The 13,544-nt window shown below is 43.8% G+C and overlaps 3 protein-coding genes across 3 annotated transcripts; all 3 read right to left on the bottom strand.

Moving 5' to 3' along the window:
- Positions 1–275: 275 nt before the first annotated feature.
- LOC147991603 (uncharacterized) lies at positions 276–1,980 on the bottom strand. The gene has a single exon (XM_087538847.1). The coding sequence runs from the start codon at positions 1,758–1,760 to the stop codon at positions 519–521; it is 1,242 nt and encodes a 413-aa protein (XP_087394973.1). The 5' UTR covers positions 1,761–1,980; the 3' UTR covers positions 276–518.
- A 947-nt stretch (positions 1,981–2,927) lies between these two features.
- On the bottom strand, positions 2,928–5,305 carry LOC125516646 (NAD-capped RNA hydrolase DXO1-like). The gene is made up of 6 exons (XM_087524303.1): positions 5,077–5,305; positions 4,942–4,995; positions 4,529–4,575; positions 3,998–4,082; positions 3,577–3,640; positions 2,928–3,445 (listed from the first exon to the last, which is right to left on the bottom strand). Exons 1-4 carry the CDS (start codon positions 5,140–5,142, stop codon positions 4,001–4,003), a joined length of 249 nt encoding a protein of 82 aa, XP_087380429.1. The 5' UTR covers positions 5,143–5,305; the 3' UTR covers positions 2,928–3,445; positions 3,577–3,640; positions 3,998–4,000.
- Positions 5,306–5,960: 655 nt separating this feature from the next.
- On the bottom strand, positions 5,961–12,252 carry LOC125516636 (NAD-capped RNA hydrolase DXO1-like). Its single transcript, XM_048682005.2, has 13 exons — positions 11,868–12,252; positions 10,660–10,886; positions 10,513–10,578; positions 10,300–10,378; positions 9,621–9,700; positions 9,513–9,536; positions 8,879–9,000; positions 8,111–8,318; positions 7,976–8,029; positions 7,562–7,608; positions 7,031–7,115; positions 6,610–6,673; positions 5,961–6,478 (listed from the first exon to the last, which is right to left on the bottom strand). The coding sequence occupies exons 1-13, from the start codon at positions 12,235–12,237 to the stop codon at positions 6,357–6,359; spliced, it is 1,548 nt and encodes a 515-aa protein (XP_048537962.1). The 5' UTR covers positions 12,238–12,252; the 3' UTR covers positions 5,961–6,356.
- Between the last annotated feature and the right edge of the window lie 1,292 nt (positions 12,253–13,544).

Here is a 13,544-nt window from a genome sequence, read left to right as displayed (position 1 = left end):
AAACATCTTGTATTTATGAATGAAAGGAGTATTAGATTTGCATCTGAAAGATGTTTTTCACGGTATAATTTTTATGAACATATAGTTTATGTTTTATGAGTTAAATTTATGGTCAAAGTTTTGAACCAGAATAAAAGGTGGGGCCAATAAATCCGCAAGGAGGAAGCAGTACAACTTTGCCACCAACAAAGATGTGCATGCAATCGAACAGCACAACTGAAAACTTTTTTTTAGTTGGAAAAGATAAATTCTTGTGTGTACAAGATTAGAGGCAATACTCTCCAAAGGTGCAGTTCTTATATTGAAATCTACTCCATTTAGCAACACTTTCATGTGATGTGCCCGCGCATTTGAAGATCGAAGTTGGAACAATTAGCAATAAAATGTGGATTATATGGCACAAAAGCTGCATAGCTAGAAAATATTTTGGACCTCATGCATCTGACACTGGTACTGGATATAGTAATACTCCTAAAAAAGGACACTGGTACTAGTAGATGTCTAGATGGCAGAGGGCTTTATTTCCCGCGAAATGTCCAACTTCCCTTGCACCACTGCACAACAGATTTGGGCGGTGAAGGCACCGGCACCACCGACAGGCGCGTCGAGCTGTGCGGACACCACCATTGCCTCCCGAGCTCGAATGATCCTCCTGCCTCGTCGTGGTAGGAAAGCCCATCTGCCGTCGTCGGCAACAGGCCGGCGCGTATCTGCTCCGGCTCGACGTGCTCGTGCTGCTCCGAGAGCTTCTTGGGCAGGTAAACCGGGGAGCTGTGCCAAACCAGCTCCAGAGGCAAACCGGACGAATTCTGGAGCGGGAGGATGTAGAAGTGGGCGCACGCCATCAGGATCTCAGCGGGCAACCGCGACCGTGGCGCGGCCCGGGGCCGCGTCGGCTCGAAGCCGTAGCGGTGGCAGCGTTGGACGGCGCGAACGAAGGACGGGTACATGGCAGACGGGGCAGGGGAGTTCCTTCCGTGGACGGCCATCCCGGCGAGGAGATCCTTCATGGCCTCACGGGCAGCGCCGAACTGGGGCGGCAGGAGCTCGACGCAGCTCGTGGCGACCCTCATGGCGTCCAGGGACTCGGAGACGCGGAACGCCGCCATCATCTTGAAGTTCTTCTCCCACGCCACGTCGTGCTCGTAGGACATCCACAGGCACGCCGCCGCCGCCGTCGTCCCGTCGCCTCCTTCGAGCTCAAGCCACCATGGCTGGAGCAGCATCACCGCGGTGCCGCCCTCCATCCTGAGCGACAATTCCGCCGCCTCCCCGGCCGCCAACGACCGCGCGAACGACGGGAGGAACATCAGGGTCTTGGGACGGCCGCCGCACCTGACCAACTCGAAGAAGCCGTCGGCTATCCTCTCGAACCTCCGCACCGCGGAGTCGGTCAGATCGTCGCCGGGAGCTGTACCCCGGCTGAACGGCATGAACCGCTTGGCTGCTCGCGCCACGCGCCGTGGAAAGGAGCTGCTTCGCGCCATCCCCGGCTCCTCCAAGGTGCCGGTGTTTCTTTTGTTGGAGCGTACGATGCCTTTGCCTTCCTTGATCACACGCTTCAACTTGGCCTTCCAACGGAGCAGCGGTGCGTGCGTGACCTGCCAGTCTTCGGACATGGCGACGATGGTCTGGAGCTTGAGCACGGCCATTTCTACTCGATCCACCTTCATCTCGCCGGTCTCGCCTTCTCCTGATAAAAGCAAACATAATCTTTGCACTGCCTCGCCGGCGACGGCAGAGCAGACTGTGTCCGCCATTGATTTGCTTGTCAACTCAAGCAGACACGTAGTCGCAACGTCATTTGGAGCATCTAATTGGTTTTGCTTATTACACCGGCCTCTCTTATTTGTTCTTTGTCTTCCGGTCAGATGTCACTGGTGTCTTTTAACTATGTGTCACTTTCTGATTTTTCTCTTCTTGGAGCATCTATATCTCGAACGACTGAGAGGGTGTTTGTTTTTATAAACCAAACGGGAGGGACTTACAGAGACTTAAAGTGGGCATTTGGGACTTATGAAATAAGACTCTCAAGAAGGGACCTGTAGTTGTAATATGGTCTTATAAAGACTTATAAGTCCCGGGAACCAAACAGGTAGGGACTTTTTAAGAACTTAGAACTTATAAGTTGGGACTAAAAAAAGTCATAAGACTTATGAACCAAACAGAGCCTGAATGATGTTGTTTTCTACCACTCCCTCAGTTGCTTCTTTTATTGACCATCTTCAACATTGACCCTTCATCAAAACATTTGAAATTGATGTGGAGGTGGTTGTAAACAGTCAACAGTCATTAAACATGTTTGACGTCTTATGTGTCTAGTCATAAGTATCTAACAATACAAGATACAAATGTGCTAGACACATATTTGAAGTTTCAAACAAGTAATAATTCGTTGAGAAAATAGATCAAGAACACGGAACAACCACGTCTCATGGGTTTTGACGAGTTTCCCTTCAAAAACTTATAAACCCTGCTTCCGGTCTAAAAATGAAAATGCAGTACTCCGGACGATTCATCGGCAAAAAAAAGCATGGGCCAAAACCATGCCGTATCAGATGTTCTCCATAATAAGCTGAAAGAAACGAATATTCAATTCGCCTCCTGAGCTCATCTACACCCTCTAAACAATAAATTCGGAAAAATACTAAAAAAATCAAAAATTCTAAAAAAAATTGTGTTGAAAGATGCCTGAGAACGTTCACAGCCCCCAAATTTGCCGAGAGCTCGTCAGATGTTCAAATGCTCTGAATTTTTGCACATACATCACGAACTCGAGCATCTTTCACCACAAAAAGAATTGAATTTTTTTACTATTTTTGGCGAATTTACTGTTCACTTCCGGGCTCAGATGAGCCTAGGAGTCAAAACACACCGTCCGAAGAGAAACTCTTAGCATATACCGCTAGTTACATAACTCCAAGGGGTGTTCTTGGCATGTTACCATGGCATGGCAGCATCCGTCTTTAAAATTCAATATCATCATTGGTACAAAAGTTACACATCGTTGGTGCCTTGAGCGATGAACCGTTACAATGGCAGTGTAACTCTGCACTTCCCTAATTTATAACTTGGTATTACAGAAGAAATACAGTGTTCGATGGCTTCAAAATCTCTTTGGACACTCAAAGAGCAAACCGTGACCGTACTGCCTCCAGTTACCGACCGAACATATAGCATGACACCGTCAGTCTCTTATGCATCCGCATCAGCCCCTCGAACTATAGCTCGAACCATTCTAAGACGCGACGCTGTTACGTAAGGTCCCTCAAAGCTGTCCGTTTAGCGAAACATCAGCGCCGAAGCTTTGCTAGGGAACAGATCTAGTTTGTTGCACCGGTGAGCTGTTCCACATGCAGAGTTATTGCCTCGGGGCATGGAGACTGGGCTTTTAATAGTTCCAACCGATGGAACGGGTGTGCAAATTGCAGAACATAGTCTTCATCTGCAAGACATGGGGCAAACGATATCACGCACATGAAGAGAACTACTCGGGATTATGAATGGCAACAAGTGCATATTTTTGAGAGAGGAAGGTGAAGATGCATCTAGTAAGAGTGGTGAAGGAATTCTCACTTTCTTTGACAGTGCCATACAGCCAGCATAAAACCTCGTCAGCAAAGGCCAAGCAGACACCACCCTGAATATTACAGTGGGAAGTGCAAGAAAGTAATTTAGAACCATACATTTAATTAAAATTAAGCTAGTCACATATGTTGCATAGCAAGTAATTTGGTACTCTCCTACAAAAGAGGGCAGTTATCAGTTATCCTACGCGTCAAAACAGAAAAAGGGACTGCAGCATCAGAGTAATGGCAAGTGTACACTCCTTTCCACTATTATTTAAGATTTGGCAAGACAAACCAGTTATTCGACTTTCTATATAGGTTATTATGCGCTTCTAAGTCCTAATATTATACTCACACACTCATGTTCTTCCTTACATATCATAGACTCCACTGTTGTGAATGAACAACACGGAATTAATTTAGTATACCTGCTAGTAGTTCTTTGCTTTCACTTTTTGTGTAATATCTTTAGTTCTTAGTCTCTCAGTTCGTATAAGTACACCAGCATCATTCCTGCAAAGCCAAAAAAAGAGGAGTGTAACTTGATCAATTTAAAACCAATTTTGAACATTGCAGCCAATCCATCTACACATCACAAACAACACTGAACAGAGTCAGACAGAAAAGGTAATCGTACTCCCCTTCCTAATTGTATCAACCATATAGCCAATATTAGAGGATTGGAATTTGAATGTCTTTCTGGTTGAATGTCTCATTATTAAGCAAAAACCACAGGTTATGTAGCATGCAGTGTGTTAGACAGTAAGCATAAAAGTTTGAACAAAATGCTTGAAAAGTGGTCAAACAAATTAAACTGAAGGAACTACAAACTCAAAAAAGTTATGTATCATTAGGCCTGTTATAATAGATAATTTGATATATACTAAAGCTCTGATGTATTATTCTCTGACAGGAAGCTTGAAGTACTAACAAAGAATGTCGTGATGATTGAATGCTACCTGAATCCCACGACAACATACGACACGCCAGCAAGGAATGATTGAATTTGTAATATTCAGTAAAGTAAAAGTTAATGTTTCAAGCTATATATAGTAGATATGACTTCTGAAGATAAAATACTATGAAGCTGAAGTTGTGATCGCAGAGAGAATCATAACAAGATGGCCATGTAAAGTTGTTAGCATATATCCTCAGTCCCCGCATACAAGAAACAAATCATCCTCAGAACTTAAGGGGGTCAATTAAAAATGTAAGAAACTTAATAAAAGGAACTGTTCTAAGATCATATGGAGCACAGTCTCAATATAGGATTTCACGCTGTGGAAGAGAACAGAATAAGTTGCAAACGATAGTTATGATAAAAAAATGGTGTCATGCAATAGCTACAAAAAATAAGAGGACAAGAAATTACCCAAAACCTAAGTAACTTCTCTTTCTCAAATTTTTCCACCGTATGATACTCCAGCTGTTACAAAATTCAGAATGGTGACTAGATTGAATATATGTGGTATCAGAACACTGAAAGCTCATGGAAAAGAAGAACGACCTCTCTGCTTGTTTTCAACTCCACATAGAACCGCCTACCATCGTCGGTTGAATCACAGCAGTCCATCTCAGCACCCACGACAATGCGATGCGCGCCCAATTTCGTCTTTATTACAGAACAATACTCTACATTAGCATCAATACCGCTTCCGTCTTCGTCAATGGAGTTCTCAGTGGCAAGATTTTCAAAAGAATAGCCCCCAAAACATCTGAGGATCAAACATAGCACTAGCAAGAAAAGGTACATCAAATTGATATTCATTAGAGATTAATCCGCTGTAATGATGACAATTCCGAATATGATTACAAACATCAAGGCACCAGCTAATTTAACAGGCAAATGATGAGAATGACATGCAGCCCTTCACACATTTCCAACCTTCCCAGAGATACTAACATTTTAGACAACTATATTTTATTACATGATATCAAGATCAGAAAATCGCCAAACAATTAAATCAGCATTAAGAACTCAAATTGGAAAGATAACCCTTGGGCCAAAACCATGCCGTATCAGATGTTCTCCATAATAAGCTGAAAGAAACGAATATTCAATTCGGCTCCCGAGCTCATCTACACCCTCTAAACAATAAATTCAGAAAAATACTAAAAAAATCAAAAATTCTAAAAAAAATTGTGTTGAAAGATGCCTGAGAACGTTCACAGCCCCCAAATTTGCCGAGAGCTCGTCAGATGTTCAAATGCTCTGAATTTTTGCACATACATCACGAACTCAAGCATCTTTCACCACAAAAAGAATTGAATTTTTTTACTATTTTTGGCGAATTTACTGTTCACTTCGGGCTCAGATGAGCCTAGGAGTCAAAACACACCGTCCGAAAAGAAACTCTTAGCATATACCGCTAGTTAAATAACTCCAAGGGGTGTTCTTGGCATGTTACCATGGCATGGCAGCATCCGTCTTTAAAATTCAATATCATCATTGGTACAAAAGTTACACATCGTTGGTGCCTTGAGCGATGAACCGTTACAATGGCAGTGTAACTCTGCACTTCCCTAATTTATAACTTGGTATTACAGAAGAAATACAGTGTTCGATGGCTTCAAAATCTCTTTGGACACTCAAAGAGCAAACCGTGACCGTACTGCCTCCAGTTACCGACCGAACATATAGCATGACACCGTCAGTCTCTTATGCATCCGCATCAGCCCCTCGAACTATAGCTCGAACCATTCTAAGACGCGACGCTGTTACGTAAGGTCCCTCAAAGCTGTCCGTTTAGCGAAACATCAGCGCCGAAGCTTTGCTAGGGAACAGATCTAGTTTGTTGCACCGGTGAGCTGTTCCACATGCAGAGTTATTGCCTCGGGGCATGGAGACTGGGCTTTTAATAGTTCCAATCGATGGAACGGGTGTGCAAATTGCAGAACATAGTCTTCATCTGCAAGACATGGGGCAAACGATATCACGCACATGAAGAGAACTACTCGGGATTATGAATGGCAACAAGTGCATATTTTTGAGAGAGGAAGGTGAAGATGCATCTAGTAAGAGTGGTGAAGGAATTCTCACTTTCTTTGACAGTGCCATACAGCCAGCATAAAACCTCGTCAGCAAAGGCCAAGCAGACACCACCCTGAATATTACAGTGGGAAGTGCAAGAAAGTAATTTAGAACCATACATTTAATTAAAATTAAGCTAGTCACATATGTTGCATAGCAAGTAATTTGGTACTCTCCTACAAAAGAGGGCAGTTATCAGTTATCCTACGCGTCAAAACAGAAAAAGGGACTGCAGCATCAGAGTAATGGCAAGTGTACACTCCTTTCCACTATTATTTAAGATTTGGCAAGACAAACCAGTTATTCGACTTTCTATATAGGTTATTATGCGCTTCTAAGTCCTAATATTATACTCACACACTCATGTTCTTCCTTACATATCATAGACTCCACTGTTGTGAATGAACAACACGGAATTAATTTAGTATACCTGCCAGTAGTTCTTTGCTTTCACTTTTTGTGTAATATCTTTAGTTCTTAGTCTCTCAGTTCGTATAAGTACACCAGCATCATTCCTGCAAAGCCAAAAAAAGAGGAGTGTAACTTGATCAAGTTAAAACCAATTTTGAACATTGCAGCCAATCCATCTACACATCACAAACAACACTGAACAGAGTCAGACAGAAAAGGTAATCGTACTCCCCTTCCTAATTGTATCAACCATATAGCCAATATTAGAGGATTGGAATTTGAATGTCTTTCTGGTTGAATGTCTCATTATTAAGCAAAAACCACAGGTTATGTAGCATGCAGTGTGTTAGACAGTAAGCATAAAAGTTTGAACAAAATGCTTGAAAAGTGGTCAAACAAATTAAACTGAAGGAACTACAAACTCAAAAAAGTTATGTATCATTAGGCCTGTTATAATAGATAATTTGATATATACTAAAGCTCTGATGTATTATTCTCTGACAGGAAGCTTGAAGTACTAACAAAGAATGTCGTGATGATTGAATGCTACCTGAATCCCACGACAACATACGACACGCCAGCAAGGAATGATTGAATCTGTAATATTCAGTAAAGTAAAAGTTAATGTTTCAAGCTATATATAGTAGATATGACTTCTGAAGATAAAATACTATGAAGCTGAAGTTGTGATCGCAGAGAGAATCATAACAAGATGGCCATGTAAAGTTGTTAGCATATATCCTCAGTCCCCGCATACAAGAAACAAATCATCCTCAGAACTTAAGGGGGTCAATTAAAAATGTAAGAAACTTAATAAAAGGAACTGTTCTAAGATCATATGGAGCACAGTCTCAATATAGGATTTCACGCTGTGGAAGAGAACAGAATAAGTTGCAAACGATAGTTATGATAAAAAAAATGGTGTCATGCAATAGCTACAAAAAATAAGAGGACAAGAAATTACCCAAAACCTAAGTAACTTCTCTTTCTCAAATTTTTCCACTGTATGATACTCCAGCTGTTACAAAATTCAGAATGGTGACTAGATTGAATATATGTGGTATCAGAACACTGGAAGCTCATGGAAAAGAAGAACGACCTCTCTGCTTGTTTTCAACTCCACATAGAACCGCCTACCATCGTCGGTTGAATCACAGCAGTCCATCTCAGCACCCATGACAATGCGATGCGCGCCCAATTTCGTCTTTATTACAGAACAATACTCTACATTAGCATCAATACCGCTTCCGTCTTCGTCAATGGAGTTCTCAGTGGCAAGATTTTCAAAAGAATAGCCCCAAAAACATCTGAGGATCAAACATAGCACCAGCAAGAAAAGGTACATCAAATTGATATTCATTAGAGATTAATCCGCTGTAATGATGACAATTCCGAATATGATTACAAACATCAAGGCACCAGCTAATTTAACAGGCAAATGATGAGAATGACATGCAGCCCTTCACACATTTCCAACCTTCCCAGAGATACTAACATTTTAGACAACCATATTTTATTACATGATATCAAGATCAGAAAATCGCCAAACAATTAAATCAGCATTAAGAACTCAAATTGGAAAGATAACCCTTGGGCTATCACAATTCCTATAAGAACTAATACAAACTCAAAGCATCACCATATTAGCATACTAAATTCCGACTATTTTTTTTTGTAACTAAATCTTCCTAATGCCAGAGAGGAAGAGAGAAATCAGCACCATCAAACTCAAACTTAACAAAATACCCCTTGCATAGGTAAGATTATCATAACACTACTTGCTTTGTAACTCTTCCTATTGCCAACAAGAACGCCGCGCGGGGGGTGGGGGTGGGGGGGGGGGGGGGGGGGGAGGAGGGAGAGTCACCTCCTGCGGTCAATTTCACTCTGTGGTCTTTCAGGGAGTTTATGGACATCAAGGTATACAACACCATTTCTTTTGTGCACACCCATCTTCCATGGTTCTTTTAGATAAGCCGTGGCCAATATCTGACGATTTTACAAATAGTCACATAAGACTGTCAGCAGACAAGCATAGTAAAAGAAATTACACAGAACAAAGTTTTATTACAGTGTCCTGCAAAATACTCCCTCCGTTCCATAATTAGTACATATAGATTTTTTGAAAAGTCAATCTTTGCAAACCTTAACCAATTTTATAGAGAAGAAAACTATTTATATCTACAATATCAAATATATAAAATACGAAGCTACATCTTATGATGAATCTAATGATATATGTTAGGTATTCTAGATGTAAATGTTTTTCTCCACAAACTTGGTCAAAGTTTGTGAGGTTTGACTTTTCTAAAAATCTATATGCACTACATTATGGAACGGAGGGAGTATATGTGCATCTGTCATTAGATTAAACAAGATACAAAAACCAGTGTAAGCTGTAAGGATAACTACCCGACTCTTCTACATGGACAAACATAAGTTACAGCAACGGAAAAGAAAAGATGTTATGATTTAAATAGTCTGCACTGGGAGGACCATACCTTGTTAAGGTTGTTGCGATACGTCTGCAAGAGGAGCATACATGATCAGAAATTCTAAGCATAGCATACCGAAATAACAGATATGAAGTTGGCAATAATGCATTTTACCACAAAATGTATATTCTGAAGAGGTAGATTTGAATTTCTTATGCATGCAAGAAGGTCGCCAAATCCTTGAGAACCCAAATCTGGCATTACACCACATTAACCATGAATGAATGCTCTCAGATAAAAACAAATTCAAGAGGAACAAAAACTTCCAAATAATTGAATTGGATCCTATTGTTCAAGAAACAAATTTTTGGAATTAACTTCAATAACTTCATTCCTTTCCCATTGTGTATTGGAAACAGTTAGTCTGTTAATTCTTGAAGATTTATTTTCTTTCATGTCCTTTATTATATGCAAAAAAAATCCAGTCTTACGAAAAACACAGATGCAATACCTCAGCTGAAATATAGTACAATAGTGAAAACTCACTATGAAGAAAATTTATCTATGCAGATGCCTTAAGTGGTCCACTTAAGGTTTCAAGACTCGCACAATCTTTTTGGGACGGAGGGAGTACAAAACAGTTGGCTCTACCATATAGAATAAGGGAAAGGTACCATGCTATCAAGATCTTCCTATAAATGTGTGTAGGTTATTATGTGACAACTGAAACAGAGTTTGTAGGGAACAATTTTCAGGCAATAACAATAACACAGATAATATATTCTACATTAATCGAGCTGGTGGTATTAACTAGAATGTAGAAACAACAAACATAACTTCAGAAAGGAAGTACCTCTTTTCTCTATAAACGTTTCAAATCCTTTATTGAGATCTTCACCAGCATAATCACAAATATTACGTTTGAAAAGCCTCTACAAAAAAGGATGTTTAGTACAACGGCCAACTTTTAGGGCAAACTTTCTTTGAAAAAAGAACATGTATTCAGAAATCAAGGTTTACACTCGATAGACAATGAAATTGATAATCAGAATCTCTGATATCTTACCAAGCTGCGATCATCAAAATATACATCCCCACCCTCAACACGGCTGTAGCATGCAATCTCACATGGCTGCATGAGGTAACAAAGGATAGCCCTTCAGAAAACAAATACATCAAATGAAAATCAAATGAACATGGTACTGTTATGCACCTCCTGAAAAGCAACAGCCTTCCTAGATAAAGTTTCTTCACTCTTATTAAGTTTCATTTCTGAAACAAAACCTTCAACATTACGCCCATTTCCATACGAAAACCTCCCGCCATGGCCAAAATTATTTCGTCCTCCTGGATGGCCTCCTGGCCTTGGAAGAAGAGGTGGGCCCCTGCCACCTCGTCCTCCTCGAGAAAAATTGTTGGCGTTCCGTATCGGGGGCAGCACTATAAACAGAGGCAAAAAATATAAGAGGGTGTTAATGCCCAATCTCCCAACCTAGATACACTGAACCTTTTCAAAGCACTGGCTACCAAGTCCCCAGAATATCGAGCATACAGGCAAGGGAAACGATCCAGTCATCACATTCTTCACCAAAAAGCATGGGCGTTATGTATCACTAATGGAGTATATGTAGGTGGAGTGGGCGCAGACCCGTAGATTTCAGTTAGATTACACACAAAGCATGAGCATGATTTAGGCTAGATACGCACAAAGCATGGAAATACAGTCTCATTTCCAGTGCTGGTCATTGTGTTCGATTTTTAAACCTTTATATCTATCGTAGTCTAGTGAGATGGTACTGTGGAAGAAACTGTGATCAAGTTTGTTTGGGGAACAGAATGAGATTAGATTCAGCCTTATTCGTAGTTGTAATTTACTGCAGAATTAAGTTCGGATTTTAGTTATTTACAGATTGCCGTTCTTTAGTATACTTGTCTAGTTTCAACCCAAAAAGGACATGAAGATAGTCGAATGTATCTTTCCAACTCACAGCGACCCAATTATATATATGGTTTCATGGTTTGTTCTTCTACTCTCTTCAGTAGTTCTGCTTAATGCTTTTGTAACTCAAAGTCTCTCTGACTCTACAAAATTAAGCAAGAACCAGAAGATGATGCTAGCAGAGAATTTGATCCAACATTATGCTCGAATTAGCCTGACATACACTGCTGAAATTTGGAACAATGATTCAAACACAAGTCTGCAGCAAGAGAGTTCATCGTGTACTGAAGCGAGAAGGTTAATTCTGCCAGACCAAACGCTCACTGCAGCTCCCAGAGCCCCACGAGCAACAAAACCAGCCAATCAGAAAGAAATCGGGTAGGGTTATGTAGCAATCTCCTAAGAAATTCTGCCCACCAAATACTGAGGAGACAACTTGGCCCAGAGGAATCTAGCGGCTGATTCAGTAACGAGAGGCGGACCTGGAACTAGGTAGTTGCTACGCGCGGGGGTCTTGACGTACTCCTCGTTGTCGGAGCCGAACAAATCTCTCGCCTCCTCCTCGTCGTCCCCGTACCCGGCGGCGGGCCTGACGGGCACGACGTCGAACGAGTCGTACTCCCCGCCGTCCCCGTCGTCGGCGCCGTCCTCGTCCCCGCCGCCGGCGGCGGGGCTGCTGCTGCGGCCGCTGGAGGCAGCGCTGGAGGAGGAGGAGGAGGCGGCGGCGGAGGACGAGGAGGATGAGGAGGGGGAGGAGGAGCCGGAGGAGGCGCCGCCTCCGCCCTCGGCCTCGGCTTCGGCGCCGTCGTATTCCTCGCCGAAGACGTCGACGTCCTGCTCCGCGAAGTCCATGGACGGGCGGGCCGGCGAGGGTTCGGGGTCGGGGGTCAGTGGGGGACCGCCGAGACGAAAGGTTCTCTTCTTCTCTTCTGGTCGGGGGGAGGGTTTGTAGTGGGAATCGACACGGCAGAGCTGGAGGCGGTAGGACGCACAGGAATAGGGTTCACCAGACCGACTTGGGGCCGGAACAGTAGCGGGACGCCCCGCTTGAACACCAGACCAAAGCCATGTTTTCTTTCTTTTTGGAGAAAGTCTCATGTAAAAACCTATGAAAAGGTAAAACATAAATGTGGACCGTCACATACGGATCGGCGGTTTCTTCACTCTTCAGCCGTTGTTCCGACGGCGGGAGAATGGAGGAATCCAGATCCGAGCCTTAGGCATGTGTAAATAGTAGTGTAGGTTTCTTCAGCAACGCGGGGAGGGTGGTGGTGGAGATCTTGAGGTCTCGCCTAGGTGTCGGCGTCCACCTCCGGGCAAGTGTGCTGCCCAGCCCCCTTCTGTCTGATGGCTTCTCGGGTTTCCCTCTCGACGGCTTCCTCCTCCTTGAGCTCTCCGTCTCCGCCCCGTTCCCCTCCGGCGTGACCCCAGATCCGCTCCCTTGTGCTCGTCCCCGATGTGCTGGGCACACCTTACGGGCCGATCTCCCAGGGCGCGGCTGCTGGGACCTCAAACCCCCGGCCGTCGGCAAGGGCGGAGTGGCAGACCAAGACCGGGCGGCGGCCGCGGAGTCCTGGCGCCAGGCAGATGTCGTCGCCGGCACAGCCACGTTGCCAGGGGTTCATCTTGCCCTCATCGAGGCCACCTAGATCCAACATCCCAGCAGGGCTCTACGGCTGCTGCTACAACTGTGGCGATGGGGGGCACATCTCCGTCGAATGCTGGAAGAAAACCAAGTGTGTGCGGTGCCAGGGTGAGGGGCACATCGCGAGGGACTACAAGCCCCCCCCCCCCCCCCCCCGTCGCTCGCCGCTGGTGGACGCGTAGGTGCAGCGGCTTCGCTCACCTGTGTCAGTGGTGGATGGCTCTGGGTCTGCCGCCTCCCCTGTGCGCCGTGTGGAAGCACCCCCGCGCAGAGAGCTCTTGTCTCGTGAGGCCGCCGTGCTCCTGTTGGGGAACGTAGTAATTTCAAAAAAATTCCTACGCACACGCAAGATCATGGTGATGCATAGCAACGAGAGGGGAGAGTGTTGTCTACGTACCCTCGTAGACCGTTCGCGAAAGCGTTATATCAACGCGGTTGATGTAGTCGTACGTCTTCACGTCCGACCGATCCAAGTACCGAAAGCACGGCACCTCCGAGTCCTGCACACGTTCGG

The sequence above is a fragment of the Triticum urartu genome, chromosome 1A (genome assembly GCF_056163025.1).
Source record: "Triticum urartu cultivar PI428250 chromosome 1A, HENAU_Tu73, whole genome shotgun sequence".
In the NCBI taxonomy this organism is placed as follows: Eukaryota; Viridiplantae; Streptophyta; class Magnoliopsida; order Poales; family Poaceae; genus Triticum; species Triticum urartu.
The sequence above is the reverse complement of the archived record's forward strand: the minus strand, read 5'-3'. Positions and strand labels throughout refer to the sequence as shown.